The sequence below is a fragment of the Xenopus laevis genome, chromosome 7S (assembly GCF_017654675.1).
Source record: "Xenopus laevis strain J_2021 chromosome 7S, Xenopus_laevis_v10.1, whole genome shotgun sequence".
In the NCBI taxonomy this organism is placed as follows: domain Eukaryota; kingdom Metazoa; phylum Chordata; class Amphibia; order Anura; family Pipidae; genus Xenopus; species Xenopus laevis.
The window spans coordinates 49,839,040-49,856,169 of record NC_054384.1 but is presented as its reverse complement, the minus strand read 5'-3'; the positions used below and the strand labels follow the sequence as shown (position 1 = coordinate 49,856,169).

The window sequence follows — 17,130 nt, the reverse complement described above, 5'->3', positions numbered from 1 at the left end:
TGTGGGCGAAGTGGACGCTAGCGAGTAAGCATTGCTTAGGGAATTTACCACATAGTACTTTGGCATATCTTCCATAGTACAGGTTATTCATAAAAACATTAAATCAGTATCCATAGGTCTTACATTTGTTTTTCATAAACTATAGGATTGTCACACCCAGAAGGCCTGAAACAGTATTTTTGTTAACATGGTATCGGATCATTTCATGATCTTACCTAAAAAAATATTTTTCTTAATTTGTTATATATGCTCATTGCAACCAGATATATTTTCCACCAACATTTATCAGCTGTCTAAAAAATCTTCCCAAAACTGGAGTCTGTCATTAAGGTTACTGGAATATATCAGTCACTGTTGGTGACAGAAAGTTAATAACAATAATAACAGGGTCCTTAAAAGGATGTAGGCACTTCTCTAATAGTCAGCACCAGCCATGAAAATATACTGAGGCTCATTTATGACCGCAGAATATTATGCAAAGTTTTCCCACTCAAATCAACATGGTTTTTTCCAAAATCAAACATAACTATGGGAGTTTTCTAAATTGCATCTTCCGCAATTGTGCTTGATGGGCCAATAATTAGCATTCAATCTGCATTGTGTAAAGCAGAAAATAATCTTCCAGTGGAACCTAGATACACTGCCACCTGGAGAGTAGTAATTCCAAGATTACCCTGCTTTATTGGTTGCACTTTTGCACTATTAATTAGAGCAGGCTGGGCATATGCTGTAGTGCTGTGCTCCCTTTGAATACTCACATGTGCAAGGTGCTGTTTTGGCATATGCTGTAGTGCTGTGCTCCCTTTGAATATTCACATGTGCAAGGTGCTGTTTTGGCATAAACTCAGGTTTGCACCCATGTTTGCAGTTTTCTCTTGTTAACCTGTCTGTGGTGCGAACCAAAGTTTTTATTTACGTTTTCTATTAATTTTCTTTATTCTTCCTCTCTATCCCAATGTCTTTCCTGTTTTCAGGCTTTTACCTAGATTTTCTTGTTAGTAACATTTCTGTTGGATCTGCTGTCTCCTGACGAATCACTTTCCAGCTGGAGGTACCTGGAAGCAGAACAGCAGCAGGTGTGCATGGGAGTGCTGAGGTTCTGGTTTCTGATCAAGATCTCTGAGCCATCCTCCCACTGGTGAAGGTACAGATTAAAGAGGCACCCTGGTCAATTCTACAGTTAAATCAATAGTGTTGTTTGGATAAGCTAGTTACAAATGCAGTGTTCTATGCCACAAATTGGCTGTTTTATTTATATGGTGCAAAGCTCTTCTTTACCTTGTTCCCCTCTTTTGCCTATCTTTTTCCTTTCCTGTTTTAACCACTCTAACAAGTGGTATTCTCTCCTTCCTTTTACCTTTCACCACTGCCATGACATGTTCCCCAGATGGCATTGTCTGCTGTTTACAGTTTCCATCATTTTGCATCCTCTGCATTATGGGTAATGGAGGGCTTAAAAGCTGTTTTTTCTGACACTGTTTGTAACATGCACCAGAGGAAGGGCCAGATGGGTCCGAAACATGTAGTGCGATAATAAAACTACACACTTGCAAAGACTCTCCAGACTTTCTTGTTCTTTTATGTTACTGAGGTGGAGATGGCTACTCCATTGGTCTGTGGAAGAGTCTGATTAACTAAAAGCTACTGGTGGATCACTGAGGAATAATTTCCAGTTTTCATTATACTATTGAACGCCATTCCAGTGACCCTGACCACATCAACTGAGATGTCTCAAGAAGGACAACATACTGATACCCAGAGAACCATGGATACGTTCGCCTATTCAGATGCAGAAATTGCAGATGTGATTGCACAAGCGGACACCACATTATCGTTTTTCGGAACAAGCTCTGACAAAGAATTCTATAATCAACTCCATAATCTATCCCGAAAAGAGTTGAACTTAACCTCCCACAGCTCTACATTGGTGGAATACATTAAAACAAAAAGAATTCCAAGGGGCCTAAGAGTGAATTTAACCCCACTGGGCTGTATAAACAATAAAGACTTCCTAGCAAAATGGGAAGGAATTTGGAATAAAGCAAGCTTGGATGCAATGGTGTTGACTGTTGAATATCTGCAACCAGAGATCGTGAAAACCAAGCAGGAGATCGCTACATTAAAAGACTCACTTAAACAAAGCGTACAGAATCAAGCCGAATACGAACGAATAATAAAAGATATCCATACCAGCATTGAGAGATTGAAAAGAGACACAGTCGCCAGGAAATTGAAGAAATTCCAGCGGGACACCAGGGATTACACATCTGGAATCGTGTATAGCTGGCAAGGCGGCTCTCCAAGGCAGCAAACGCGTTCTAACAACTTTGGCCTGCCGAGACACCGTCCAGAAGCCGGCGCTCCCCAGCAGCTCTACACACGTCGAACCCCGCCTCCTCCTGGCAGCACTGATAGTGTCTCAGACGAGCGGTTCAGCTCTGAGTCTGAACGTGGCACCCAGGGTTACAGAGGATCGCAGAGGCCTTTTTTAGGCGAACAGAGGAAGCAGAACCGGAGAGAACCGGACTGGCGAGGAACAAGAGGGGCTCACGAGGAATCGGTCGCAGGCGGATACTTACCCAGGAAATCCAAACACAGACCGGTACAGAGGCAGTTCTACCAGTCCTACTGAATGAGGTAAAGAACCTGGTTATTAATCTTTCGGATTATACCTTAACTGCCACTGAACTTTCTATTTTGAACAAGGGACTAGGGTTTATACCCACACACAATACTGACTTATTTGGTTGGAAAATTGACTTCTACAAATTTGTCAGACGCTTAAAGCTAAAAATGTGTTTTATGCATAAAGATTGTGATCCCCCTAGGGAAATGGCCCATAAGAGTGAAACACTTAGGAACAAAAGTGATTTCTTACCTGACATAACCTCACAAAATCTTGAGATATTTGAGAATGTTGTTTTACATGAGGTGGGAAACCTGTGGGAAAAGAAGAGTAAGAAAATGTTTGGCACTAAGTATAACATAAATAAAGCTGAAAAAGACGCACTTAAAAAACTTGAATTAAACACACAAATAATTATCAAAAAAGCAGATAAAGGGGGAAGTATAGTAGTGATGAATAAGAAGGATTATATTGAAGAAGCATTAAGACTACTTAATACCCCAGGTCATTACACTCAAATTAATCATGACCCCACATGGGAAATTAAAAAGTGTGTTGATGATACAGTGCTAGGGGCCCTTGAATCTGGTTTGATTAATGAGCAAACAAAAAACTTTTTGATCACCACACATCCACGTATCCCCGTTTTCTACATACTTCCCAAGGTACACAAAAAGCTTGAGAAACCACCAGGACGCCCAATAGTATCAGGAATGGGATCAGTGCTTCAATCACTGTCGCAATATGTAGACACTTTTCTCCAGAGCATAGTGGAAAAAATACCACAGTGCTTAAAAGATACTACTGATTTTTTGAATCGCCTAGAGACATTGGGTATGATCAATCCTGAATGAATACTTTGCAGCATAGATGTACAATCCCTGTATACCTCAATCCCCCATGAGGAGGGAATGTATTGTGCCGAACAAATGCTACTGGCAGATAAGCTTTCCCACCATCAGGTTTATTTCCTTTTGGAACTAATGTCCTTAGTATTGAGAAAAAACTATTTTAGGTTTGACGAGACCTATGACTTGCAGACCCAAGGCACAGCCATGGGAAGTAACCTAGCTCCAAGCTATGCAAACATTTTTATGTGCATACTGGAAAAACGGTTGATTTTGGAGAACACGAAATATAAGGACCACATTGTGTGCTATTATAGATTTGTGGACGATGTGTTCATAATTTGGAATTCCAGTGAAACACACTTACTTGAGTTCCTGAAATACCTTAATGAACAACATCCTACAGTCAAATTCACAGCGGAGTATAGCAAGGACATCATACACTACCTGGATGTAAACGTGAGCAACGTACAAGGGAAAATCATGACAGAATTGTATAATAAACCATTGGAGAGGAGCAATATACTTAGGCCAGATAGCTTTCATGCCCCAAACACAATAAAAGGCATACCGAAAGGGCAGTTCCTGCGCATCAGGCGAATAGCCTCTGATGACCAAAAATATGTGGAAGCCTCCAATAAATTGATCAAAAAATTCACTGAAAGAGGTTATGATCATGAAAGATTGTGTACAACAAGGGATGAAGTGCTAGCACTATCAAGGTCAACACTGTTACAAGAAAAGAAAATACCTAATAGGGACAAAAGGATCCCATTTGTGACATGTATGGGGCGCTGAGCAAACAAATTGAGGGCATTGTAAAAAAACATTGGTCGCTTTTCAGTAAAGACCATAAGTTTGGGAGAGATTATTTCGTGACAAACCACTTTTTTCTTATAAAAGAGGGAGAAACATCTCTAACCATCTGGTTAAAGCTGACATTTGTGTAAAAAAACAGAATACAAGGTTCCTGAGCACCCCAAAAAATGGCACTTTCCCTTGCCTTAATTGTAGTTGCTGCAACTCCATAATAAAAGGGGACTATATCACCCATCCACATAATGGTAACAAAATTCCCATAAAACAATATTCCACCTGTAATACTGATTGGGTTATCTATGCACTAAAATGCCCCTGTGGTATGGTTTACGTGGGACAAACCTCCCGAAATATAAAAATACGGATAGGTGAGCACAAAAGGTCCATCACTTCTTATAATCAAACAGAAAAGAAAACTCAAACACCTGTTGGGAAACATTTTTTTGAAGCTAAACATAATGCAGCAAGCCTCAGGTGGATGGTCCTTGAACACATTGATCGCCATCTAAGAGGAGGGGATAGAAAGAAAACACTGCTACAAAGTTGAGGCTAGATGGATGGAAAGATTAAATTGTATTGAACCTTTCGGGATTAATGAAGCTTGGAGTCTTAAATGTTTTCTGTGAAAATGTTTCTTGTAAAATTTTTAAAATGCTGCAGAGAAAAATGGCTTTGCTTTAAATTTGTAAACTTTTAACTGAAAATATGTATATTTTGCAGTTGTCTTGAACAAGAGGGCACTGACACAATGGACATTATAACTAAATTACTATGGTGAGGAAAACTTATTGATATTTAAAAGCTTTTGAAACATATTTGTAACTGTATCGTTAAACTACTGGAACTGTTATTGGTGTTACAAATGAATAGATGGTAACATAGTATTCATATGTTGAAAACATCTTGGGGCTCATTTATGAACACTGGGCAAATTTGCCCATGGGCAGTTACCTATAGCAACCAATCAGTGATTAGCTCTTTAAAGTCAGCTGCAAGTAGAACAATGAATGCAGCAATTTGATTGGTTGCCATGGGTAACTGCCCATGGGCAAATTTGCCCAGTGTTGATAAATGACCCCCACTGTTGTATAGCTGTCTACTGGCCACAAGATGGAGCTGTAGATTCACGTGGGGCTTATGGGTAATGGAGGGCTTAAAAGCTGTTTTTTCTGACACTGTTTGTAACATGCACCAGAGGAAGGGCCAGATGGGTCCGAAACATGTAGTGCGATAATTAAACTACACACTTGCAAAGACTCTCCAGACTTTCTTGTTCTTTTATGTTACTGAGGTGGAGATGGCTACTCCACCTCAGTTTTCTCTGCTCATTTCCTGCTTTACAGTCCCAGTACCATTCTAACTATGTGATCTTACACAAGTTGCATTGGATGCTTGCAAATTCTGTTTATTATGATGTCTAATAATTTTAATAGTCCTTCTCAAACTCTTCCTTTACATTAGTTATTTAAATGGAGACAGATGCTCACATACTCACTCAATTTCTTCTTTTTCTTTGCAGTCTCATGAGATATTAAACACAGCTCCCCTCACAGGCATATCACAAAAGATTCCAGTACGTGTGCTCGCTATAGAAGCAGGGGGATCAGTTCTGGATGCATAGATTGCACAGGTATCTATTCCCATCCAGATTTTTTTATTTAAATTTGTTTAATTTTTGGTCTTCCCTTCCTTAACTGATTTTTTGGACAGGTCTCAGATGGCTTTGACTTTTTGTTTGTGGGTGGCAGAGAGACTCAATGCCCTGTGTGTGAAAGTAGAGTTTTTGTTGGAATGCCTCCATGCTTCTTTGTCCCTGCCTCTTTGGGTGTCGGTTCTGCCACTAGGAATTTAAGTATCTGATGCCAATCTACAGCAGCTGCAAGATTCTGGGTGAGTCACACAATGTGTATGTATATATATTGTAACAAAGCAGCTGGGTTAGTTATAGATGGAAAATATATTTGTTCCAGGGTGTTTTATAATACAACACCCTGGAACATGGAATAATGCATACAGACCAAAGCTGCAAGGTAATTGCTGCATTTTAAGTACCTGACTGACATTGGGAGGAGGGACCCCTCCCACCTCAGAGTGTGAGAGTGCAGGAGCTGCACTGCCCTGCCCAGCCCAGGAAAGGTACTGGTTGCCAGTGATTGTGATATATATTTTGGTTCTTTTGCTGTTAAGTTGGTGTTGGGAAAGCCACCCAACTTTAATTAGGCTGCCAACTGTGTTTAGCCAGCGCTCTGGTGCAAGGGTTACTGACCCAAATTCACTAAGCGCCGAAGCGCCTAACGCTAGCGTCAATTCGCTAGCGTTGGGCATTTTCGTTACTTCGCAAATTCACTAACGCACGCTGGCGTAAATTCGCTAGTGTTACTTCGCACCCTTACGCCTGGCGAATTTTCGCTACGGACGTAACTACGCAAATTCACTAACGCGCGCAGTGTTCTGAACGCTACCTTTTACGCTAGACTTCCTTCGCCACCTCAGACCAGGCGAAGCGCAATAGAGTAGATAGGGATTGCTATCAAATTTTTTCTAAGTCCCAAAAAACGCTGGCGTTTTTTCTATATTATGGGTGATAGGCTGAAAAAGATCGAAACATTTTTTGGGGCTCCCCTCCTTCCCCCCTACATTTCCTAACTCTTGGCAACTTAACTATACAGTGGGCACATGTGTAGGGCAAAAAAAAAATTATTTGATGTTTTGAAGGTTTCCCAGGCATTTGTAGTGATTCTACGTATTCCTCCATTGAAATTTGAATTTGGCGCCGTATGCAAATTAACCATCGCTAGCGTAACTTTGCTTTGCTTAGCGAATCAGCGCTAGCGCAACTTCACAACCTTATGCTACCCCTGTGCGCAACTTCGGATTTTAGTGAATTTGCGGAGCGCTGGCGAAACTACGCCTGGCGAAGTGCGGCGAAGTTTCGCCTGGCGCAACTACGAATCTTAGTGAATTTGCCCCTATTTCTCCTCGTTTTTCATTTCTTTTGATGCTTGTTACCAAAGACTGTAACAGAATAAACTGCAGGCACTTGCCTTTAATAAAGGCTGTGGAAAGCGTACCCCTACAGGTCTATGTGTCACTATATATATATATATATATATATATATATATATATATATATATATATATATATATATATATATATATATATATATATATTTAGCTTTGTATTGTTAGTGTTTGCATTGGCCTGCACTTCAACATCAACGTGGGTTACAGGACATTGTAATGTGCATGTACTACCACCCTGCATTATGGGGCAGTTCATGTTAAATGAAATTACAGAATGATCCCTTATGCAGAAAATCCTCAGTCCAACTCATCCAAAGATCCATACCTGTATATTTATAATAATAAAAATTATTAATTTCATTGTTTTGGTCCTCACTAGGGCCCTTTATGGCAATGACTGAAACATCAATTCAATAAATATTTTTTTCATTGTTAAAATTCCTGGTTAAATTCCTGATATCTTGAAGGTCCCCAGTGAGGATATCATTTTTGTCATATAACTCACTAAAACTTGTGTATTATAATAAATGAAATAATCTTGTTGGAAAATATGAGGAGATTTGCACTTTTTGGGGGAATTAGCGTTTGGTAGGCTGGTAGCGTAGGATTTGTAGTTTAGAGACAGGGACACCAAGGTTTAGGATAAAACACAGCTTTATTAAGCACTGGACATTCCCAACAAAAAGGCAACAGAAAAATGTTCAGGTTACAGTTCAACTTCACTGTAGAACATGCAGTGTACAGTTCAGTAAATACACTGCAAAACATTCAGGGTTTTCCCCCCTCTGGTCGCTCAGCATCAAGGGAAACTATCACCCTCTTGCACCTTGAAGTATTTGGGCTTCACACTCAGCCGTGCTGGCTTACCCTCCTGGGATTCAGACTCACTAGCCTCTGCCAGTCCTTTTCTCTTTCTTTCCCCACAAAGGATTTAGGCTCCAAGCTCTGGAACTCTCTTGCTGGCAGTACAGCTCCTTCTGCCCAGCTCTGTTTCTCACAGCACCTCACTTCCCTGGAGAGCTTTGAGCTGTGCTCGCACAGCCCTTTTACATTCCCAGGTAGATCCTCTCTCAGCTGCCACCTTTCCCTTTCAATAAGCTCAGTCATTTTAACTATACCACCTGACTGAGATAGCTCATTAGTATGCTCATCCCCTTTAACACCTTCAGGAGATAAGTTTCTGCAGGGCAGCAAAAAGAGTTACAAAACTCAACAAACAGACGGCACTTCTGGAATTGGGTTTATTAGAGTTACTGCTGTGGAAACCTAACGTGTTTCGGGAGTATATCCCTTAGTCATAGGTTAACAGTTCACTATCAACAGCTGAGTTTTTATGCAAAAGGTGACAGTGACCCCTAGCAATAGCTGAATGATACAGAAACCTACTTCCCCCTTTCTTTTAATCCACAAGATAAATTTCTGAAAGCTATTGAAGAACTGGTGTCCTATGGCATATTTTTGGGAGTGGTGGATACATGTGACTGGGATTATTTGGTTAGGCGTACTCCAACCATGACAATCTTCCACCATCTCCCAAAGATACATAAATCGATTCAAACACCAGAGGGCAGACCTATAGTAGCCAGCATTGGATCTGCGAACAAGGGACTTTCAGATTGGCTTGATTCAAATCTAAGACCTTTAGTCCCACTTTTGGGCTCATACATAAGAGACACTGGACACCTCATTGAGAAATTATCCACCCTCACATGGCTGGACACATATCACTGGATTTCCATGGATGTTAAATCCTTATACTCCATGATCCCACACAATATGGGTATACAAGCGATTTCAGACACTTTGAAGGAATCACACGCTTACACACAAGATTTTATTCACTTTAATTTATTGGTTCTAGAATTTTTATTAACACATAACTTCTTTCACTTCGACGGGGGTTACTACCTCCAGAGACGTGGCACTGCCATGGGGGCGTCCTTTGCCCCCTCGTACGTGAACCTTTACATGGGCCGGTGGCAGCAGTGCCATGTCTATGGATGTGCTAACCCCTTTTGTGATCACATAGTGTGGTATGGAAGGTATATATGCTGTTCGTTTGGAATGGCCCTTTGAGTTCAATTGACGAATTCCATCAATACCTCAACACTACAATCTTCAATTATCACTTGAACACCATAATGAGAAAATCTGTTTTCTAGATCTCAATTTAAAAGGGAATTTATGTACTAAAACAATTGACACGGAAATTTTCAGGAAACCCACGGCAGGCAACATAATTTTAAAATATAATAGTTGCCACCCCAAACACACCCTGAATAGTATCCCTTACAGCCAGTTTGTCAGGTTCCGTAGAAATTGCAGTCAGGATGCTACATTTGATCTTCAATCGAAACAGTTGGGGGATGGATTGCAAGATAGAGGATACCCTAAACATCTCATTAGAAGTGCATATGAGAAAGCTAAAACAGCACCTGTATTGGGGAGAGAAAAAAGAAGGGTGACCCAGAAAGAAACAGATGGCATGGAGACAGGCAAACAAAAAATGTTTTTGTCACCGAATACAGTGAGGAGTATGGGCAAATTTGTAAGATCATTGACAAATATTTAGTGATACTAGATGGGGAAATTTTGGCCCAAAACTGAGGTCAAATGCGTCCCAAGAAAGGCTCCCACCCTAGGAAAAATGTTGGCCCCCAGTCAAGTCTCATCGGTTCCACTTAATGCGGCAGAAAATTGGCTAACAGTAAAAGGTACATATAGGTGTGGGGCAAAAACCTGTAAGACATGCCAAGTTATCCTAATTGGCCCTGAGTTTAAATCCAATGTATCAGGACAAGTTTTCAAAAATACAGGGTTTTATAATTGTAATACCAGAAACGTAGTATATCTCCTAGAGTGCAGCCATTGTAATAAACAGTATTTTGGCTGCACATCCCGCATGCTGAAAGAAAGAATAAGGGAGCATATTAGAAGCAAGGAAGCAAGGAAGAGACTACCCCAGTTGGCAAATATTTCAAAACATGCTCACCCAATGGGATAAAAGACCTAAAAGTTAAAGTAATTGAAAACGTAAGGGTACCAGTGCCGGGCCATGCTGGGCAGGCACCCTAGGCAGGCCCGGCAGTCGCAGCACCTATTTAGTGAGCATGTGCGTGAATTCGCGCATGCGCAGAAGCGCACAGAGCGTGAAAACTACATTGAGTCGGCCAGCGAAGGGAACCGGACTTGTGGTAGACGACAGAGGAGGTACATGCCTGGAGCCCTCCCAGCTTTGCGCCCTAGGCACGTGCCTACTCTGCCTACCCCTAGTTCCGGCACTGAAGGGTACCCATTAGAGGAGGGGATGTTATTTATAGATTAAACCTTAGAGAGGCTTTCTGGATCCTTAAACTGGATCCCAAATGGTCTAAACTACATGACATAAGTTATTTATACTAGATATAGGAACATATGGAACCTCAGGTAAAAAGGGCCTTACCAAGAAAGGTTCAGGTGACATGCATTATCTAGGTAAACCCCTTTGATAAAATCTGTTACCTTAAGAATTAATAGAATGTATCAGGATCACCCCCGTTAAAACATAGGTATTTACAGTTTGTTTGGTTTTTAATCTTTTTAACAGTTCTACTTTGTTGTAGCTTTTAATGTATTTAAATAAAGGTGTAATTTTATTAAGAGACCACTAGGGGTCACTGTCAACTTTTGCATAAAAACTCAGCTGTTGATAGTGAACTGTTAACCTATGACTAAGGGATATACTCCCGAAATGCGTTAGGTTTCCACAGCAGTAACTCCAATAAATCCAATTCCAGAAGTGCCATCTGCCTGTTGAGTTCTGTAGCGTTCACAGTGGGGACACTGTTTGACTGAGCACCTGGATTGAGGGAAGAGCGGTGAGCAGTAGCGGTCTCTCTTTTTGTTCCTTAACAACAAAAAGAGTTACTCTCTCTTGGATTTAACCCTTTGATTACCGAAGAACCTGAAAATGCATTGTTCAACAGTTTCCCATGCAGACTTTCACCAGCAGCAGCTGCAACATCTTTTTTTAATAGAGCTGCACAAACCTCACCAGTCACACATGCATTGGATTCAGGTTTAACACATTCCATGCAGTTTAAACTCACTGCATCATTCACACTGGTTTTGTTCTCACCAGCTACACACCACTCAGTGAGCTCAGCACATCACTGAATATCTAAGGGACCACTATGAGTGGGCTGGGGGTCTCCACCTGTATAAACTTGCTCACACACCAGCACTTTACTCTTTAAGTACTGGTTACATGTCTCCATTATTTTGGTAAACACATCCGCAGACTGTTTAAAGGTGCAAGTGTCAGCAGTATGACCTGGGACAAAACAATGGGTGCATTTTACAGGTTTTGTTTTACTCACAACCTCAGATTGGCACACACCCTCAGTCAAGTCATAAATGGTGGAGGGATTCAGCTTAACCTCACCTTTAAGACATTCCCCAACTGAATTACCTACATTCAGAGAACTTTTCTCCCTTTGCTTTAAACCCTCATGTAGCAAAGCACCAACACACTTTTCTCTCAACACACTTTCTTGCAGACACGCCTGATCTGCTTTCAGGTGTTCCCCACTGGGAATTCACCTTCTCTAGGGGAACATTTACATTGGGGGTCCCCTTATACTTTTTAATATGGGTGTTACCTCACACCCCACAGTCACACACGTAAGATTCACATCAGGACATTTGTCAGCTAAATTACACATAACATTTTGCATATCACGGACATTATCCACCATCTGGATTGATTGTCCAACATTCAGTAGTTTGTGGTTTCCCCACAAATCCCAGAATAGGGGAAAGTCCGTTCCCAGAACGATTTCCTCCTCCCCCTCACTGGCAACTACAAGTGAGTGGACAACTGACCCTTTGTGGTTCCAAAACTTAAACATACATTCTGTTCAAAGTTCTCTTGTATATCAGGGACCTTCTTCCCCCGCTAGAACAAACAGTAACAGATTATGTAACACCACCGACTCCGTAGATTTAATGTCCAGTGTGACTCACAGTGAAATACCATTCACTTTAAGCTCCACAAACTTTTCAACAGTCCCAGTGCATTCTGGCTGCACACTTAACACTTTCAGTCCCAGGACCTTGCCTTTCCTCCCACAGTCCCAGTTTTTTATCCCCCCAGCCTGCCGTTCCCTTTCAACCACCCCTTTAAGAACAGTCTCACCATTCCTGTAGGGCATCCGGTATGGAACCGCTGGGGATGAACTCTGGTGAAATATGCCAGACTGGACTTGGAAATCAGCATAGCCCCTCTCCTGGTTATGCTGCACTGATGCCACCCGCCAGGGCTCTAACCTCGGCGCACCTCCACCTTGGGACTGGTTTCCTGGCTTGGATCCAGATGTAGGGGTCTCCTTTGGCACTCGCGAAGTTGCTCTCACTTCCTTGGCCATCTGTTGCAAACCCACAGGTCGCTGCACCTTTAAGGAAGCCTGCTGGAAAAATTTGCTTTGTGGTAGGCAGAAAAAATTTGTCTTTTTTCCTAATCTTGGCACGCTGACTCTCTCCCAGTCACAGTGGAACTGCCTCCACCCATCACCATATTTCCAAAGAAATATATATGTAAGGAGATCAGAGCCTGTGGCAACAGAAATTAAAAACCAGCATAGCGTAATACGTTCATTCAAAAGGGATATCACCCTGTGTTCCAAATGGCTTATTAGCAAGTGTGCTCCCTTTTTTTTGGGCAACTTTTAGTTAGAAAAAGAAGACATTTCAGGGGTATATATAAAAAGTGAAAAGTGTTTTCCTGTGTAGAAATTAATAACATGTTCCGAGAGCGAAGCACCTCCACCCTTTAGGCAAATTGCCTACTTACAAACCACTCCTGTGGCGTTGTGCATGTAGCAGATTCACTTTTTGATGTTTTCTCCGAATTGGCACTCTCTACATGCTCCAGAACAGGGATAAAAACCGAAGATAGTATAATACCGTTTTATTAAAAAGAAACAATTAAAAGCAGTAGTAAATGCACTTACATTTATCCCCCTTAGGGTGTTTGCATTCAGTCAGGTTTAAATGATTGTAAAGTCCCAGAGGATGGACCTGCCGGCTCGATTTAGACTCCCTTGTGATACTTGTCATGGACCGGTGTGTGCTCACCTTTGCCTAACGCGTTTCGCTGTTGTTCTCAGCTTCCTCAGAGGCATAATCCATGTGGGTTCCTGTCTCCCTTTTTGGGAGACTCACTATCCTCTGCCAGTCCTTTTCTCTTTCTTTCCCCACAAGGGATTTAGGCTCCAAGCTCTGGAACTCTCTTGCTGGCAGAACAGCTCCTTCTGTCCAGCTCTGTCTCTCACAGCACCTCACTTCCCTGCAGAGCTTTAAGCTGTGCTCACATAGCCCTTTTACATTCCCAGGTAGCTCCTCTCTCAGCTGCCACTTAATTACCTGGCTGAGAGGTAATATTAACCCTACCTAAACTGAGTATCTCTCTGCAACACCTATCTTGCAGTTTAAATGTACTCTTTTCCATGTACTTTCCTGCAAGTCAGTGGTGTTTATATATATATATATATATATATATATATACATACATAGTAACATAGTAACATAGTAAGTAAGGTTGAAAAAAGACACATGTCCATCGAGTTCAACTTTTTTTTTTTTTTTTTTTTTGTTTATTAACTACCTATCTGTCAGTTGATCCAGAGGAAGGCAAAAAAACCCCATCTGAAGCCTCTCCACTTTGCCTTAGAGGGGGAAAAATTCCTTCCTGACTCCAAAATGGCAATCGGACTAGTCCCTGGATCAACTTGGACTATGAGCTATTTCCCATAACCCTGTATTCCCTTACTTGCTAAAAAGCCATCCAACCCCTTCTTAAAGCTATCTAATGTAGCAGCCTGTACAACTGATTCAGGGAGAGAATTCCACATCTTCACAGATATGTATATATATATATATATATATATATATATATATATATTATAGATAAATCAGCACTCTCTTGTGTGAGCAATTCAATATTTATTCATGGTGAAACACATCACAATCTCATGAATAAATATTGAATTGTTCTCACAAGAGAGTGTGTAATCACTGAGTATTGGCATATTGGGTGTATATATATATATACATACACACACACACACACACACACAGTTTCGGACCCTCATGCTGCTAAACTTTTGGCCTATTTCATGGCATTCCTTATTTCTATGAGAACAAAGAGGTGAAATAGATGGAATAATTGATTATAGTTTAAAGAAAACAGACTAGGAGAATTGAGGTTGATTGAGGAGATGAAGAATATTAGTACTGGGAGTTGGCCCCAGGTATAATGTTTTATGGTGGGCCCCTTGTCTAAGGTTTTTGGGTGGGCCCAAGGGAGGGGTGCACGGTAATTTTATATACACCAATTATTCACAGACCAGCACTCCCTATTGTAAAAGTTCAATTATTTATTGTTACATAGTATCAGTGATTATCTGTAGTGAAAATTACAATATTGTATTTGCCATCCATATTATCAAACATATATACATATGTGTTCACACATTTTTAGTAAAAATATAAATACGTGAATAAATATTTAATATTCTCATAATACAATCGTGTCTGTGTTGTGATTAAAAAATATATACTTGTAATACATTAAAACATCCACAAGATGTCACGAGTGTGTCTCTCAAAAAGGTTCAAGTTACAGTGTCCATAAAAATCCAATTGCGACAAATCCTAAAAGGAAACAAAAAATAAAAAAACAAATTGTAGCTTTTTTTTGTTTTTAATATTTTTTATTTTTATGTGAAAAAAAAAAGACAAAGCATATACAGACATGGTGTCAAGACTGCGAGTACTGGGGTTGTCCCAGCTCGCAGAATGAAAATGCAAAGATAATGTACAGCATTGCCTTGAACCATTTAACAACAACAATAACAATAAACATTTATATCACAGCCTGTGAGTTTACTGTCATTTGTGCATAGCATTGGTGTAACCTGAGATCTGGGCGTTGGGTGGGTATCAAGGTGGGTAATTGGTGGGAGCATATGAAAGAAAAGCCCATAACTAAAACCATCAAAACATGTCAAGTCACTTCCGTTCTGGATAACACAGAAAATATCAACTGGGTGTCAAATTTCTATAGGCCATCCATAGGGACCAGATTTTATTGAACTGCTTTTGAGAGTTTGTTTTCAAGCTGGTTATTTTTTCCAAGACCAAAACATTGTCTAGTTTGACTTTTACCTTCTGAAAGTCTAGTATTGGCGACTTCCAAGAAGATGCAATGACCTGTTTTGCAGCAGAGAAAATATGAGTGATCAATTTTCTGAGATATTTATTACCGCCTGATATCCTTTTATGTATTATAGCTTCAGATGGATTTTTCAAAAGTGTCAGTCCTGTAACTCTAGAGATTAGTGTGTAGATCCGAGTCTAGAATCTGACTGCTTTCAGGCATTCCCACCAGACATGCAGGAAGCTACCTTGATGGCCACAGTTCCTGAAGCATAATGAGGAGCTCGTTGGATACCATTTTGCAAGTCGGCTGGGATCTAGGTACCATTGGGGTAGAATTTTTTGAGATGTTTCTTGGATAGCGATATTAACCGAGCAATGAACAGTGTCCTTGAGTATGTCAGACCATTGTTCCTCCTCCATACAGATCCGTAGGTCTTTTTCCCAAAGTGCCACAAATCTCAGTGACTTTAATGGTGATAAATGGTTTAACTGGTCATATAAGGTCGAAATCGATCCTTTGTGGGGGATGTCCTGTAAGCACATTCTCTCAAACAATGTTGGATTGGAAAATTTATTCACTTTCCCTTGAGAATGTATGTAATGGAGAATTTGATGGTATCGTAAGAACTCCCGTGGAGGAATATCGTGCTTCTCTCGAAGTTGCTCCCATGTTAGGAGGTGTTGACTCTTAGTCATGGAATGAACATTGCATAGGCCATTGTCAGACCACCATTGAAACGATCTGCTCTTGAACCCAGGGGGGAAATCACTGTTTGCCTCGAATCCAGCAACTTGTTTATGAGGTGAGTAGAGTCCACAGTGTGAGGGCAGGGAATTCCAAATTTTTAATGAATGTAGTATGATGGGGTTGGAGATCCGTTTTCCAGATCGTGCTGTGGTCCATAGCAGATTACTTATGGCACCTTCACTAAGTGTATCCTGTTCTATTTGTACCCAAGCCGGGGCATAGGTTGAATGATGCCAGTTTATTATCAGACTTAGTTGTGCTGCTATGAAGTAATTTTTTAGATTAGGAATTCCGATACCACCTTTATTTCTATGTCTGGTAGCTGTTGGAAAATTTATGCAAGGTGTTTTCCCGTCCCACACAAATTTGTTTATTGCCTTTTGTAGGGAGGTTAGCATTCCTGCAGGCGGAGAGACCGGGAGTGTCCGAAATAAATACAGTAAATGAGGGAGTACAGACATTTTTATAGCGGAGATGCGCCCAAGCCAGGATAACTTGAGGTTACCTCAAGAGGTGATCATCCTGATGATTTTTTGAGAAGTTTTATTGTAGTTTAGTGGTGACAAGGTGTTATGGTCGTGGTGAAGATGGACCCCCAGATACTTGATGTTGTACGGCTGCCATTGTACTTGAAAGTTGATTTCTAACAGCTTAGCAATATGTTTAGGAATATTGATGTTAAGGGCTTCTGTTTTTGCTGCATTGAGTTTGAGTCCCGAAATGTGTCCAAAAGTTTGTAATTCTTTGTATAAGAAAGGGAGAGAAGACATAGGTTTGGAGATTGTGAGCATGATGTCGTCTGCATATAAAACATTTTTATAGTCCACATTACCCACCTTGATACCAGTTATTCTAGGGTGTTCTCT

At 40.8% G+C, this 17,130-nt stretch overlaps 1 protein-coding gene across 1 annotated transcript; it reads left to right on the top strand.

Moving 5' to 3' along the window:
• Window positions 1-1,662: 1,662 nt before the first annotated feature.
• On the top strand, window positions 1,663-6,449 carry LOC121396365. The gene is made up of 3 exons (XM_041571212.1): window positions 1,663-2,637; window positions 5,014-5,067; window positions 5,813-6,449. Exon 1 carries the CDS (start codon window positions 1,727-1,729, stop codon window positions 2,630-2,632), a length of 906 nt encoding a protein of 301 aa, XP_041427146.1. The 5' UTR covers window positions 1,663-1,726; the 3' UTR covers window positions 2,633-2,637; window positions 5,014-5,067; window positions 5,813-6,449.
• The last annotated feature ends 10,681 nt before the right edge of the window (window positions 6,450-17,130 follow it).